This window comes from Aquarana catesbeiana, linkage group LG02, assembly GCF_042186555.1.
Source record: "Aquarana catesbeiana isolate 2022-GZ linkage group LG02, ASM4218655v1, whole genome shotgun sequence".
NCBI classification, from domain to species: domain Eukaryota; kingdom Metazoa; phylum Chordata; class Amphibia; order Anura; family Ranidae; genus Aquarana; species Aquarana catesbeiana.
The window spans coordinates 697,969,469-697,986,372 of record NC_133325.1 but is presented as its reverse complement, the minus strand read 5'-3'; the positions used below and the strand labels follow the sequence as shown (position 1 = coordinate 697,986,372).

General features: G+C 40.8%; 1 protein-coding gene across 5 annotated transcripts in view; it reads right to left on the bottom strand.

Moving 5' to 3' along the window:
- Nucleotides 1-16,904, bottom strand: part of SPECC1 (sperm antigen with calponin homology and coiled-coil domains 1) — a 588,472-nt gene that overhangs the window by 195,691 nt on the left and 375,877 nt on the right. For all 5 annotated transcript variants that reach the window (XM_073616875.1, XM_073616874.1, XM_073616878.1 and 2 more), the window contains one exon: nucleotides 2,372-2,445. In XM_073616875.1, coding sequence (XP_073472976.1) covers nucleotides 2,372-2,445 — 74 coding nt within the window. The remainder of the gene's footprint in view (nucleotides 1-2,371; nucleotides 2,446-16,904) is intronic.

The window sequence follows — 16,904 nt, the reverse complement described above, 5'->3', positions numbered from 1 at the left end:
AACTAGATCCAAAGTTATGTATTCTAGGGGTGGGGGGGAATCTGGGTAATGGGAGGGATAAAATAAAAGCAGTGCGGAGATGCCTCTATCAGGCAAGAAAGGGAATAACCAAGAGATGGCAAGCTGAGAAACCCCCCTCTGTAGCCGACTGGCGTAGAGAAGTGTCGGAAACAATAGGGAAAGAAAGGACAGTGTTTGTAAGGGCAGGAAACCTAAAGGAATTTTAAAAAATCTGGAATCCCTGGCTGATGAAGGTGGCCCACCATACGTAGTGCACAGAGTAAGAAGAAGATAGGGAAGATGTTGATCCTAAGATAGATGTAGTAGTATGTAAGCACAAACTATTTCCCCTTTTTGTTATATATAAGGAGAGAGCTTGGTACATGGTATATATAATGGTTAAATGGGGGGGGGGGGGAGAAAAGCAGAAATGTACTTTTTATAGTGTGGACTTATACACCACATCGGGTGTTAGGATGTTTTATTAGTGTTTGGAATTTCTATACTGAGTAATATGATGTATTGTGTTTAACCATGAATAAAAATTATCAAATTAAATTTTCGACGGGAAAAGTCCGCTGCAGGTCCAATGAAGCCCACACACTGTCGGATTGTCCGGCGGATTCGTCCCGTTGGACCAGTACGGTCGAAAAGTCCACCCGTGTGTGCACGGCGTAAGAGTAAAAAATTTGTCTTGATGTCAGAAAACATCCAACCATCGGAGTGCAGAGGAGAAGTGGCTGTGGGGACTAGTCTAGCAGCATGGAGGAGTCTGCAGAAGCAAAGGATCAGGTGAGTAAAACTGCTTCTCCATGCCTCCTAGACATAAAATGAGCATTGTAGTGTGCAGTGCAGCTCCACTGCAAGAGAGGTTATTTACTTTCTCCGGAGCTCAGCTTTAATTTAAGCATGTATGTCAGTGATTTTTTTTTTTTGTGGATAAAAATTTAAGGTGCATTGCATTAGAAAAATGGACAAATAGTATGAAAAAATATATAGCTATACATATTCATATAACGTTACTAAGAATTATTCTTACAGTTTAGACATGCTTGTATGCAATATTGTAATATATCAAATTATAATCGATTATTGCTTCAAAAACAACGGCATTTTTAAACCTTCTACTATGTGCATAATAAACTATATGAGCTGCGACATAATAGTTTGTTTGAAATGCAACACACCAATATCAGATGTAATGTGGCAATTTGCATTCCGCCACAGCCGCTAATCATAGTTTATAGGGCCCAATGTATAAACTAGTACAGTGAATTGCCTGAATTAAGTTACTTCTGATGTTCCGGAGAGTGGCCGGGACAGATCTTGATCTCCCTTTCCATTTAACCCCCCCTCTTTTTCCTCTCTACCCTTTTTCCTCTCTCCCCTTTTTCTTCTTCTTTCTCCCCCCACTTCCGAATTACTTCTCCTCTCTCTCTCCACCCCCCTTTCTTTTCTTTTGTTTGGGCTTTTGGTCTGTTTTCTGAGGATGATTCAAAATGCGCCCCATTTTTCTAGTGCAAACTGCTTGTTATTTTTCATGTTGCTGGGGGGAAAAGATTTTGATCCCTTTATGGGTAGTTATTCGTTGCTTACCTCAGTGGGCAAGGAGGGAAGGGGGTTCTCTTTGAGGGTGAATAATCTGATTTTTTTACTCGCTGGAGTTTTATCCTAAATGTTTATAATCCTGATGCAAATTTTTTCTGATTACTTGATGATAGCCAGTTTACTACTCTTAAAGCCTATAGTTGTTATTCCTGTGTTGGCATTCTCCATCGTTTGCATAGTGGATTCACACTAATGTTTGGCATTTGATTCGTTGTGATGGGATGACCTTCAGGCATAATTTTCTTATGTCTTTCTATTTTTCAAAATTTTCAATAAACACTATTGAAAACAGAATTAAGTTACTTTGTAGCGATGAATTCCACCCTTTTAAACATTCACCACTCTATTGATGTTTACTGCTGGGCATAATCTCAAAGTACAAGGCTCTTGCAGACTGGCAATGTTTAAACAAATGTATTAAAAAGGTGATTCTCAATAAAAGGCATTCAGATTTCATAATCCTCTTCTCCAGGTGCCTATGCTGCACCAATAGCTCTGTATATTACTCCTAGAAAAATCGGTTGCTTTATATACCCGTTCAGTCCAATCAGCAAGGATGCAACAGCAGCCCTGATTAATACATACAGGTTACAGTACCCCATTAAATAAATTCATATTGATTGTTTAAAACCCATTTATGATACATATAAAAAGAATTACATTTCCAACTACAGATGTTATACAGCTTTATGTGCTTAACACGATGGGTACCACTCTGGTTCATGTAATAAAAAGACAAAACAAAAGGTTTACTAGAATCTACCTTCATCTGCTTGTTAAGGCCCTTTAGTTGTCTCTCCAGATCTTGTTTTTGTTCTTCCAGTTTGTCAACTTTGTCTAAACAATAAAAACAATTTTTAATTTTCATGCGCTAGTTGTATTGGTCATTACTAATTGCAATTTTAAGCTTTGGCCAGTGGGGGGAGGCATTTCCAAACAAATCTTTTGCAAACGCTGGAAAGAATTTGCAGGGCACCGCTTCGTTACTATCACATGAAGTATAATATGAAAATGTAATATTTACCCATATTTACCCATAACACAATGCAATCAATGTCATATCACTATACATCAATCAATTTAGTTATCTATATTTATATTGACCTGCAAACCTAAAGCTAATGGAGAAGCCCTAATGACTTCAGGTACTTTCTTGGACTCTAGCAGTGCACTAAAGTCCTCAACTTACACAAGCAACATGGTCATTAATAAAATATTTCCCAAGTTAAACTTCTGTTTAACCTTCTATTATGGAGCCGGGGAGCAGTGAGGATACTCAGAACTCCACCTATAACCGAAGAATTACTTTTGGGTGTACTGGTCACCAGCAGCAGCTGGTACACAACATCAGCTTACATAAAGGGGGAGATTTACTAAAACCTAGCACTCAGAATTTGGAGCAGCTGTGCATGGCAGCCAATCAGCTTCTAACTATTAAGCTTTGACAATAAAACCTGGAAGCTGATTGGTTTCTATGCAGAGCTGCACCAGATTTCCCACTCTCCAGTAAATCTCCCCCAAAGAGTGTGTGTGTGTCAATATAGGAGTAGACGTTTGGATAAAGGTGCCTACACATACAGACTACACTAATATGACTGATGCTGGTTGTAAGCAGTCCATTCTCACCTTCTATGTGAGACATACCTAAGGAAATGCATGCTTTGATTAGCACTTGCAATCACTTGTCTGTGCATTAGACAATATAAAATCATCATCCTCAAAATTCAATACTGATTAGGATGTTGTGAGGAGTGCAGTGGTCCATAAGAGAGCAGATCTGCCAGAAGCAGGCATTGGAGAATGATTAGAACACACTGGATGGTTTATATTTCCTAGATGACCTAAAACACAATGGAATGTACTTGGAAAAGCTGCAATAGGCAAAGAAAAGTCTAGACTCAGGCAAGCATTGGTCCACTGCTCTCCCTGGTCCACAACTGTGTCAGGCAAATACTATTTAGTTTGTCACTAACCATAATGTCAATGACCATAATGTCAACGACCATAATGTTATATTTACGGAAACAGAATTACCAAGCCATGCCTTGGTAAGGACAAATCATAGAAAAATAAAGTGAGTTTTCAATTTAGTCTCCGCTTTGGTGGTGGCTATATTATTTTTGGGTTCTTTTAGGTTTTTTTATTCCCTTTGGCTTCACCTGATTTGGCCAGTAATACACCTCGTGTTAGCGTGCCCCCACTACGGATGAAGGAGCACAGGGGGTACCTTTGGACAGGGCTGCTGTTAGAAATCCATTAAACCTGGTACAGCCTACCTAACGGAGGAGAGGGGGAGAGAGGGGGGAAAAGAGGGACGAGAGCCCCCCCCCCCCCCAAATATAAAAATTAGATTTTCACTGAAAATACAGTAAAATCATTATTAGCAGACACAAACGTAACGTACAAAATTCCTGCTAAAACATAAAAAAACTTTACTGAGTTAATAAATAAAGTTCTGTTTACAGCGTGAATCAGTTTTTTGGGGGTTTTTTATTTATGTGGCTGGAGCTGTGTGCAGGCAGCCTATGTTACACTATGGGGAAGCAGTAGCTGCACAAACTCAGCTGCAGGTCCTAATTTGACAGGTGTGGCTGTAGGTGTATGGCTTCATCACAATGACAGTGTATATTCGGGCCACTCACCCACACCTGCACATGTGTTCATACAGCCGCTGCAGACTCATAACAGATGGCTCCAGCCACACAAACCCCTCATTCACACTGTATGGGCCAGAAACCCGTGTAAATGAGCCCTTATTTCTATTATTTTTTACATTAAAAAAAAATTGCTTAAAAGTTATTTATTTTTTTTAACTTTTTTTTTACAATGCTGTTGGGTCGGGGGGGGGCGGTGATGGGGCTTGGGTAAATATCAAGGGTCCAAATAGACCCCTGACATCTCAGCTTCGAGACAGAGAAAAAACAATTAAGGGTACAGATTCTTCAATTCCTTTCTTTGCAGCCTCAGCTGCACTGAAGATGAATGATCAGGAGACAAAGGCTTCTAGCAATTCATAAACTGAAGCATAATAAATACAGTTTACTATGCTTCAGTTATGAATGGACACAGTGAGTGATCGGTATTGATCACTCGCTGTGTTCATTCACTAAAGGAAGGGGCTGGTAAATTACATATTTACCGCCCACTTCCCCTGCTCTCCATCCTGAATATACCCCTGTGTACCTGCAGCAGCCAGCAGGAGAGGAAGGTCGACACACAGCAGGGGGAATCCGATGTGGGCAGGACAGGGAGGGCGATCGGTGAGGCGGGGAGGCAATTACAGGAACGAGGCATCTCCCTACAGTAGCTGAAAGCTGGCGGGAGGGAGAGGGGGAGAAACTGGCTTCAGCTGCTGCAGAGCCGCACAGGGCATTGTTCCTGTATCCCCCCTCCTGCCACACTGATCCCCCTTTCAATCCTGCTCACATCTGATTGCTGTCTGGGCCTCCTACAGGAGGACCGGTGGTACCACCTTATCGGCGGCCCTGCCTTTAGACAGCAGCACTGTCAGTTTGGGGGGAGGGGAGTGTTAGATGTACTAGTAGATTGAAATACACTAACACATTTAAAGCAAACTCCATATAATGCTTTATAAGCAGTTAGAGCAACAGCTTTCTCCTTCTGAGATAAAGGTTACACATAAAAAAAGGTGATCATTGTTAGCACCCCTGTTAGCATTAAATGGTTTGTCTTAGCTTTGTAACCGACACATTCTGCTGGAGACCTTGTTCTTTTGGCAACAGACTTAGACTTATGCTGGCCATACACTATACGAAAAATCGGCCGAAAAATCGTTCGTATAGACACTTCGTTCGTTTTTCGGCAAGTTAATGGGCACAAATCGATAATCGTTTGTGACGTTTTTGTGGGGAAAAAACGAACGGGAAGTTTGGAAAATTTCTGCCGAACGTACGATAAATTGCAAGGTTAATGTGTTTCCCGTCCGAACTGTCTGCACTAGGTATATGTAAAAAAACGAACAAAAAATTATTTATTCATGTCCACTGAACAATTTATCGGTCATTATATGATGGCACGATCGTTTGCGGTCACGGTCGAACGTTCTTTTTTCAAAAATGGGTTCGGCCGATTTTCTGTATAGTGTATGGCCAGCATTACTGTCTGGATCACCAGATGAAAATAGAAGAAAGTCATCTGCTACAATTCCTCTAAAACACGAACAGTCACCTTCATTGGGATGAATGCACCTATGTGTTCTTTGTATAAGGTGCGATAAACTGCATCTTGGTGCAATTTTTAATTTTCCCGCGATTTTTGCATTTTTCTGTTTTTTGGTGCGTTTTTTTGCATTTTTTTTTTTTGCATCCTGGGATTATATACACCTTGATTTTATGATTGGGACACTATATGTATACACTTATATGTTTTTGTATATGGTGCGATAATTAAATTTTGGTGCGACTTTGGTGCGATTTCTTTTATAACTTTTTTGATTTTTGGTGCGATTCTTTGCATTCTTATTTGGATTTGGTTTTTGGGTTCACTCACATCCTGTATTTTGGGTTTGGACACTATATGCACTGTTATAAGCAGAGGATCACTATACTATCATGATATTCATGTTTGGATGTTTTATGCACTGATATAAGGAGAGGATTTCTTTTTTATTTTTATGTAACACTAATTTGTAAGCTATTACATTTTTGGTGACAATTTCTCCTGTGTAGGATTGGTGCCCACACCTAGAGGTAGTACTGGGGTAGGTGAGGTAAGATAACTATTACACAATCACCTTTATGGTAACTGTTTTGTTATAATTTATTCCACAATAGCACTGTGTCTTAATATTTAGCCACTATAGAGTGATTTGGTAGAGCACTATTTGACATATAGGTAGCGCCACTCGCCCCTTCACATCTTCTTTCTTTTCTAGAAAATAGAAAAATGACTAAAAAAGAAAAAGAATGCAGCCATCACATCCAAGCATTGGTAAACTGCAAATTGATAAAATGTTTGCTTTTGGGTTTAATACCGCTTCATAGAATCTGGTAAAATCAGGTTCCTGTTTCACGACAAAACAAATTGTTTGTGTCCTTCGGTACAACAGCTAATTGGTTATAAGGACTGGATGGCCCTTTTCTGTTATAGAAGGAAATAATTATTTCTCTACTTTGAAGATCAAAAGAAAAAATACTATGGCTAACTATGGTACTTCCTGCCTGGAAGCTTATCAGTGGAAGGATTTGGCTTGTAATTGAAGCTTTTAGGGGTTTTTGTTTCAGTTGTACAGCCTACTAAACTTGCACAGTTCTGGGTTATAATCTGAACTGCCTTAACGTGTTCCTGTAGTACTGATAAGGTTATTAAACTGGTTATGATTTGCACAATAGGAGTAGTTTTGGAAGTCATAGGGCACTCTAAAATAAAGCTGAACTGCTCTGTGTTCACTTTAACATAGGATAGTCAGGACTATGGGGTTTCTCTAAAGTGCATGCGTAGTATCAAAGATATGAGCTACAAAATAGCTACTATAGTACTATACAGAAAATGCGTCTGCTATCAGTAAAAACGATCACCGCTAACAGTGTTTTGCAGGTTTTGTACAGTGGCTTGAAAAAGTATTCATACCCCTTGAAAGTTTCCACATTTTGTCATGTTACAACCAAAAGTGTAAATGTATTTTGTTGGAATTTTATGCGCTAGACCAACACAAAGTGGCACATAATTGTGAAGTGGAAGGAAAATGAAAAATATTTTTCAAAATGTTTTACAAATAAATATCTAAAAAGTGCGGTGTGCATTTGTATTCAGTCCCCCCTGAGTCAATACTTTGTAGAACCGCCTTTCACTGCAATTACAGCTGCAAGTCATTTTGGGGATGTCTCCACCAGCTTTGCACATCTACAGCTTAATTTTTTTGCCCATTCTTCTTTGCAAATTAGCTCAAGCTCTGTCAGATTGGATGGAGAGTAATTTTCAAGTCTTGCCACAGATTCTCAATTGGATTTAGGTCTGGACTTTGACTGGGCCATTCTAAAACATGATTATGCTTTGATCCAAGCCAGTGTTTCTCAACTCCAGTCCTCAAGACGCCCCAACAGGTCATGTTTTCAGGCTCACCATTATTTTGCACAGGCAATTTGATCAGTTTCACTGCCTTAGTAATTACCACAGCCATTTCATCTAAGAGAAATCCTGAAAACATGACCTGTTGGGGCGCCTTGAGGACTGGAGTTGAGAAACACTGATCTAAACCATTCCATTGTAGCTCTGGCTGTATTTTTAGGGTCATTGTCCTGTTGGAAGGTGAACCTCTGCCCCAGTCTCAAGTCTTTTGCAGACTCTTACAGGTTTTCTTCTAAGATTGCCCTGTATTTGGCTCCATCCATCTTCCAACTCTGACCAGCTTCCCTGCCCCTGCTTAAGAAAAGCATCCTAACAACATGATTCTGCCACCACCATGTTTCACAGTGGGGATGGTGTGTTCAGTGTGATGTGCAGTGTTGGTTTTCCACCACACATAGCGCTTTGCTTTTAGACCAAAAAGTTAAATTTTGGTCTCATCCGACAAGAGCACCTTCTTACGTTTGCTGTGTCCCCCACATGGCTTCTTGCAAACTACAAATGGGACTTCTTATGGCTTTCTTTCAACAATGGCTTTCTTCTTGCCATTCTACCATAAAGGCCAGATTTGTGGAGGGCACGACTAATAGTAATATGGACAGATTCTCCCACCTGAGCTGTGGATCTCTGCAGCTCCTCCAGTTACCATGGGCCTCTTGGCTGCTTCTCTGATTAATGTAAAAGCAAGAAATAACAGTGGTGCGCTTATTCAATAACTTGCCATGAATTAATATACTTAAAGAATGAACATCATAAGTATCCAAAACCTACAAATAAATAAATGTAAATAAAAGTCCAACTAAATCCCAATGGTAGGAGTCAGTTCATATAGAGATAAAAATCTCATAGGAGTGACTTGATAGAAGAAAAAACAGGTAACACATCAATCCAAACATTGACTGTTAAATTTATGAATTGGCCGCTCACCTCTAAAAATGACCCAAAGGTCAAACAAGGCTCATGCCTTGTGACGTCATTTCTGGTGGCGTTTTACGGAAGTGTGGTGAGGAGGCGAGTGTGTCACTACTCCCATTGTTTCTTACTGCGATTTTTTATTCTTACTTTATGTAAGCAGCTTCTTTTACTTAATAAATTTACTTTTTATTTGGCAATATTGCACTATGGCTGTCCTTTGTTTCCTTTGAGCGCCATTTATACAAGAAGTGCCATTTCTTGGAGTGAGCTGTTTCCTCTACATATGGAGTTTCCCCAAGATGTTTTGATACAAAGATCTGAACGAAGTTCTTCGTCTTTGCTTGGGACCTGGATTGTCTTTACAGATCCATCAGCAGGATTCCTTATCTGACTATCTGATGAGCCTCGTTTGACCTTTGGGTCATTTTTGGAGGTGAGCGGCCAATTCATAAATTTAACAGTCGATGTTTGGATTGATGTGTTTTATCAAGTCACTCCTATGAGATTTTTATCTCTCTATGAACTGACTCCTACCATTGGGCTTTAGTTGGACTTTTATTTACATTTATTTATTTGTATGTTTTGGATACTTATCATGTTCATTCTTTAAGTATATTCATTCATGGCACGTTATTGTATAGTGCACCACTCTTATTTCTTCCTTTTACATTTGATTACGTAGTTTTTTGGGTACACTACCAAGTGGTTGCAGCTAATTCACGGTCACTATACATTTATTATATAATTTTTCTTCTGAGTTTATTTTGACTATATTCACCGTAGGTTGATGGTTTTATATATTTTTTCAAAACAAAATTACACATAGTAGCGCGTAAGTTTATTCCTTTATAACACTTCTCTGATTAATGCTCTCCTTGCCTTGTCTGTAGGTTTAGGTTGACAGCCATGTCTTGGTAGGTTTGCAGTTGTGCCATGCACACTTTTGGATTGAACAGTGCTCCGTGAGATGTTCCAAGCTTGGGATTTTTTTTTTATAACTAACCCTGTTTTAGACTTCTCCACAACTTTATTCCTGACCTATCTGGTGTGTTCCTTGGCCTTCATGATGCGGTTTGTTCACCAAGGTTCACTAACAAACCTCTAAGGTTTGCAGTTGTGCCATACTCTTTCCATTTTCGGATGATGGATTAAACAGTGCTGTGTGAGATGTTGACTGGTTTGTTTCTTGGCCTTCCAGATGCTGCTTGTTCACTAATGTTCTCTAACAAACCTCTGAGGGCTTCACAGAACAGCTGTATTTATAGTGAGATCAAAAAACATACATGTGGACTTTATTTACTAATTAGGTGACTTCTGAAGGCAATTGGTTCCACTAGATTTTAGTTAGGGATATCAGAGAAAAGGGGGCTGAATACAAACGCACGCCATACTTTTCACATATTTATTTGTAAAAAAAAAATTTAAAAAACATTTATCATTTTCATTCCATTTCACAATTATGTGCCACTTTGTGTTGGTCTATCACATAAAATTCCACATTTACGTTTTTGGTTGTAACATGACAAAATGTGGAAAATTTCAAGTGGTATGAATACTTTTTCAAGGCACTGTAAAAACTGAATATTTATGTGACACTTTACATTTGTTGTATTAGCAATTACCAGGAAGATGTGTCACTGAGAACAGCAGGTAGTATCTGCCCATCAACACAATCTTTTCCCTTAACCACTTGAGCTCTGGAAGATTTTACCCGCTTCACGAACATGCCATGTATTGCTTTTTGGCACTGCGTTACTTTAACTGGTAATTGCACAGTCATTCACTGTACCCAAACAAAATGTATATCATTGTTTTTCACACAAATAGAGCTTTCTTTTGGCGATATTTGATCCCCATGGGTTTTTTATTTTTTGCAGTATTATCAAAAAAAAAAGGACAGAAAATGTTTTACTTTCTGCTATAAAATATATGCAATAAAGAAAACTTATAAAAAAATCTAATTTCTGCATAAATTTTGACCAAAATGTATTCTACTACATGTCTTTAATCAAAAATTCCCAATAAGTGTATATTGATTGGTTTGAGTGAAAGTTATAACACCTACAATCTATGGTATATACAGTGCATCCAGAAAGTATTCACGGCGTTTCACTTTTTCCACTTTTTGTTATGTTACAGCATTATTCCAAAATAGATTACATTAATTATTTTCCTCAAAATTCTACAAACAATGCCCCATAATGACAACATGAAAGAAGTTTGTTTGAAATCTTTGCAAATATCTAAAAAAAAAAAAAAATCACATGAGTATTCACACCCTTTGTCATGACATTTAAAATTGAGCTGAGCATCTTGTTTCCACTGATCATCCTTGAGATGTTTCTACAACTTAATTGGAATCCATCTGTGGTATATTCAGTTGATTGGACGTGATTTGGAAAGGTACACACCTGTCTATATAAGGTCCTACAGTTAACAGTGCATGTCAGAGCACAAACCAAGCAATGAAGTCCAAGGAATTGTCTGTAGACCTCCAAGACAGAATTGTATGGAGGCACAGATCTGGGGAAGGGTATAGAAACATTTCTGCAGCATTGAAGGTCCCAATAAAAACAGAGGCCTCCATCACCCATAAATATAAGAAGTTTGGAACCACTGGGACTGTTCCTAGAGCGGGCCGCCCAGCCAAACTGAGCAATTGGGGGGAGAAGGGCCTTAGTCAGGGAGGTGACCAAGAACCTGATGGTCACTTTGACAGCACTCCAGAGTTTCTCTGTGTTGAGAGGGAAACCTTCCAGAAGAACAACCATCTCTGCAGCACTCCACCAATCAGGACTGCATGGTAGAGTGGCCAGACTGAAGCCACTCCTCAGTAAACATGACAGCCAATCTGGAGTTTGCCTAAAGGCACCTGAAGGACTCTCAGACCATAAAAGAATAAAATTCTCTGGTCTGATGAAACAAAGATTGAACTCTTTGGCCTGAATGGCAAGCGTCATGTCTGGAGGAACCAGGCACCACTCATCACCTGGCCAATACCATCCCTACAGTGAAGCATGGTGGTTACAGCATCATCATGGAGAGGTTTTTTAGTTGCATGAACTGGGAGACTAGTCAGGATCGAGGGAAAGATGAATGCAGCAATGTACAGGGACATCCTTGATGAAAACCTGCGCCAGAGCGCTCTGGACCCAAGACTGGGGTGAAGGTTCATCTCCCAACAAGACAACCCTAAGCACACAGCCAAGATAACAAAGAAGTGGCGGGAAAACTCTGAATGTCCTTGAGTGGCCTAGCCAGAGCCCAGACTTGAACCAGATTGAAAATCTCTGGAGAGATCTGAAAATGTCTGTGCACCGATGCTCCCCATCCAACCTCATGGAGCTTGAGAGGTCCTGCAAAGAATGTGAGAAACTGTCCCAAATTAGGTGTGCCATAATTAGTGCCAAAAGTGCTTCAACAAAAGTATTGAGCAAAGGCTGTGAATACTCATGTACATGGGATTTTTTTCATTTTTTATTTATAATAAATTTGCAAAGATTTTACACACACACTTCTTTCACGTTGTCATTATGGGGTATTGTTTGTAGAAAATAATGAATGTAATCCATTTTGGAATAAGGCTGTAACATAACAAAATGTGGAAAAAGTGAAGCGCTGTCAATACTTTCCGGATGCACTGTATGGGGGAAGGTTTATTTTTTCATGTACTATGAATGCCAGTGATCAATGACTGCGATAGTTAGTGTCAGATTGGCCGCTGCACTAATGCTGGGGGGGGGGGGCTAACAGCCACTGACATCACCAGTGACATTAATACAGTGATCAGTAATAACAGTATATACTAGGGGTGCAACGGATCGTCATCGATCCGTGATCCGATCCGCGGAGGTTGATCCGTACGGGACACCCGTGATCCGAGGAGCGCTCTGTGGCCTCGGCCATAGGAAAGGCTGCGGCTTCGGCCTAGTTCCGGAGCGGCGGCCATCTTGGTACACCCGGTGGCCGTTTAGCACGTGATCGGTTCCTCTCTCCCCTCTGTGTTCTGATCTGTACAGTGGAGGGGAGAGATCGGATGGCAGCAGTGCCAATACTCTGCAATGCCCTGCCAATACTCTGCAATGCCCTGCCAATACTCTGCAATGCCCTGCCAATACCCTGCCAATATACCCGCCAATAACCTGCAATACTCTGCCAATAGGGAGATTGTGGATATTACAGTGGGGGAGATTTTTTTTTTGTTGATCCGAAAATGATCCGAACCGTGACTCCTGATCCGAGGAACGCTCCGAACCATGAGTTTTTTGATCCGTTGCACCCCTAGTATACACTGTCACTATACTAATGACACTGGTTGGGTAGGAGTTAACTTCTAGCGTGATCAAGGGATTAAATGTGTGTGCCTAGCTCTGTGTAAAAAGTATGCTGCTTTTACTATTAAAGCTATCATCTCTGCACTGAATAAATAAAGCAGTTTTTTCTTTTATCTATGTAGATTTATCTTTAATAAATATTTTAAAGATGTCAGATCATCTCTCCATATAATAAATTGTTAATTCCCATATTATAATGAACACCTTCATGGCCAATTCAAGACAGGTGGTGTTCAAACCTCTTGCACTGCCTGCATTTCTGAAGCGAAGTACAGCTACCCTTAATTTACCCCAACTTCATTACTGTATGAAGAGTATACAGTGCCTTCAAAAAGTATTCATACCCCTTGAAATTTTCCACATTTGGTTACGTTACAGCCAAAAACGTAAATGTATTTTATTGAGATTTTATGTGATAGAGAGAGACCAACACAAAGTGGCACAAAATTGTGAAGTGGAAGGAAAATGATAAATGGTTTTCAAAATGTTTTACCAATAAATATCTGAAAAGTGTTGCGTGCATTTGTATTCAGCCCCCTTTACTATGATACCCCTAACTAAAATCTAGTGGACCCAATTGCCTTCAGGAGTCATCTAATAGAGTCCACCTGTGTGTAATTTAATCTCAGTATAGATACAGCTGGTCTGAAGTCCTCAGACGTTTGTTAGAGAACCTTAGTGAGCAAACAGCACCATGAAGGCCAAGGAACACACCAGACAAGTCAGGGATAAAAGTTGTGGAGAAGTTTAACCCCTTCCCGCCGAGTGTACGCAGATGTGTGTACTCGGCTTTCCGGGGTTATACCGGGATGATACCCGCAGCTGCAGGCATCATCCCGGTACCGTTTTTTACAGCGGGCGATCGGCTTTCCAGGTATAACAACCGATGCTCGGCTGTTATACCGGAGCAGCGGGAGGGGACGTCCCCCCCCCTCCCGCCGCTGTTACCGGGTCTCCCGTTCGATCGGGAGGCCCGGTGACCAATCGGCTGCCTCCGGCAGCTGGGGGCGGACTGGAACGAAGCTGTGGACGGCTTCATTCCAGTCTTCTAAATGTAAACGCAGAAGCGACATCATGACGTCACTTCCCATTTACGCGGCTGCCAATGGCGCCGATTTTAAAAAGATACACAGTAATCAGAATCACCGTTTTCAGCCATCTGAATATTTTGAAGTGCAAAGGAGGGATCGGGGGTCTCTTAGACCCCCAATCCCTCCATAAAGAGTACCTGTCACCACCTATTACTGTCACAAGGGATGTTTACATTCCTTGTGACAGCAACATAAGTCATCAATTTTTTTTTAACACAATTTATAAACATAAAAATTAATAAAATAAATGAGAAATTTATTTTTTTTTTTTAAAGCGCCCCCGAGACCAAAATTGAACTAAAAGCAAAAGCACTTGTGTGGCGGAAAACAAACATTGCACCTCCTTGGACCTTGAACACACCATCCCCACCGTGAAACATGGTGGTAACAGCATTATGTTGTGGGGATGCTGTTCGTCAGCAGGGACAAGGGAAGCTGGACAGAGTTGATGGGAAGATGGATGCAGCCAAATACAGGGCAATCTTAGAAGAAAACCTGTAAGAGTCTGAAAAAGACACAAAACTGGGGCAGAGGTTCACCTTCCAGGACAACGACCCTAAACATACAGCCAGAGCTACAATGAAATGGTTCACATCAAAGCATATTCGTGTGTTAGAATAGCCCAGTCAAAGTTCAGACCTAAATCCAATTGAGAATCGGTGGAAAGACTTGAAAATTGCTGTTCACGGACGCTCTCCATCCAATCTGACAGAGTTTGAGCTATTTTGCAAAGAATGGGCAAAAATGTCACTCTCTAGATGTGAATAGCTGGTAGAGACATCCCCAAAAAGACTTGAAGCTATAATTGCAGTGAAAGGTGGTTCTACAAAGTATTGACTCAGGGGGGCTGAATACAAATGCATGCCACACTTTACATATATTTATTTGTAAAAAAATGTGAAAACCATTTATCATTTTCCTTCCACTTCACAATTATGTGCCACTTTGTGTTGGTCTATCACATAAATTCCCAATAAAATACATTTATGTTTTTGGTTGTAACATGACAAAATATGGAAATTTAAAGGGGTATGAAGACTTTTTCAAGGCCCTGTAATTGATTTCATAGTTGCAAACACTGGTGGAACTACCATAGGTCCAAAAATGCATTTAAAACAAAGCCCGGTGGATTAGATTAGGCTCAGTGGAGCTTAAATATGCTCAAACTGCAACCAGTGACAATACAGGGCATACCTTTGGCCTAACACCAGTCGTTCTATCACCTGCAGAAACTTCTGATAAGCCTTATGCCGCGTTCACACAATCGGACATTCCAACAACAAAATCCTGGATTTATTTCCGACGGATGTTGGCTCAAACTTGTCTTGCATACACACGGTCGCACAATTGTCAGAAATTCCGAACGTCAAGAACGCGGTGACGTACAACACGTACAATGAGCCGAGAAAAATGAAGTTCAATAGCCAGTGCGGCTCTTCTGCTTGATTCCGAGCATGCGTGGAATTTTGCGCGTTGGAATTGTGTACACACGATCAGAATTTCCGACAATGGATTTTGTTGTCGGAAAATTTGAGAACCAGCTCTCAAATTTTTGTTGTCGGAAATTCCGACAAGAAATGTCACGCGATCGGAATTTCTGACAACAAGCTCACATCGAACATTTGTTGTCGGATATTCCGACCGTGTGTACGCGGCATTACTGTGATCAACTTCACACCATGCTTGAGATGTGCGACAGTATGCTGTCTGATAAAGCAGAGGTGTAGACAACAAACATTTAGACCCCTTTCACACTGAGGCGGTTTTCAGTTGTTTTAGTGCTAGAAATAGCGCCTGTAAAACACCTTAAAATCACCTCCCATTAATTTCAGTGACTTTCCCCCTCGGGAGGGGGCGTGCTTGCAGGAAGTTAGAAACAGTCCTTCAAGCAGCATCTTTGGGGAGGTTTGGAAGCGCTGTATTTAGTGCTCCGAAAACGCCCTGCCCATTGAAATAAATCGGCGAAAAGTGATTCGGAAGCACCGCAACACGGGCGCTTTTAACCTCTTCTTTGGGGCCACATTGAAAGAAGAGCAATTGCTTTGAGCCACACATAAAATACACTAACAATAAGGATGATGAGCAGATCACAAGTTATTGATCACTGATATAGTTAATGCACCTGAGTAAAAAAAAAAAAACACGTCATTGGTTTGTAATATTTTTTATTATAAAAGTAAAAAGAGGGCAACATAAAACTAGTGCAGATAGTTGACACAGTTTTTGATAAACTAACACATCAATATCTGGTTCGATGGATGTAGTAGCATCTCTCAATGAATTCTCAAGGTGTTCATTAGATATTTTGGTTCTAATTCTGCCCTTCATGTGCTTCATCCTTGTTGTTTTAAAATATAGGTGCTGCTGAAAACTGATGACATGAATAAGGCCCCTTTCACACGATCGGACCGTTCAGGTCCGCCTGTCAGTTTTGATGGCGGACCTGAACGGGCGCTCCATGTTAGCCTATGGAGCGACGGATGTCAGCGGAGACATGTCCGCTGACATCCGACCACGTCCGATCCGCTAAAAGCAGACGGATGGCCCTATGTCCTGATTTGTCACTGGCGGATCGGATCAGGTGAGATCTGACGAAAACGGACATGCGGTCCGTTTTCATCCGATCCCTTCATAGGCAGCAGCGGCGCCTGACAAGCCCCTCCCCTCTCAGTGAGCAGAGAGGGACCTGTCATCCGCCGGCTCAGCGGAGATCAACGGAGAGATCTCCCGCTGAGCCGGCGGACCGAGGTGGGCTCCGTGGAAACGGAGTCCGCCTCGTGTGAACGAGGCCTAAGGCGTGATTGTGAAGAGTGGGATATTTTTCTTTGGAAAGATAAAACTTATAAAAGTCCAGTAAAGAGACACTGTCAAA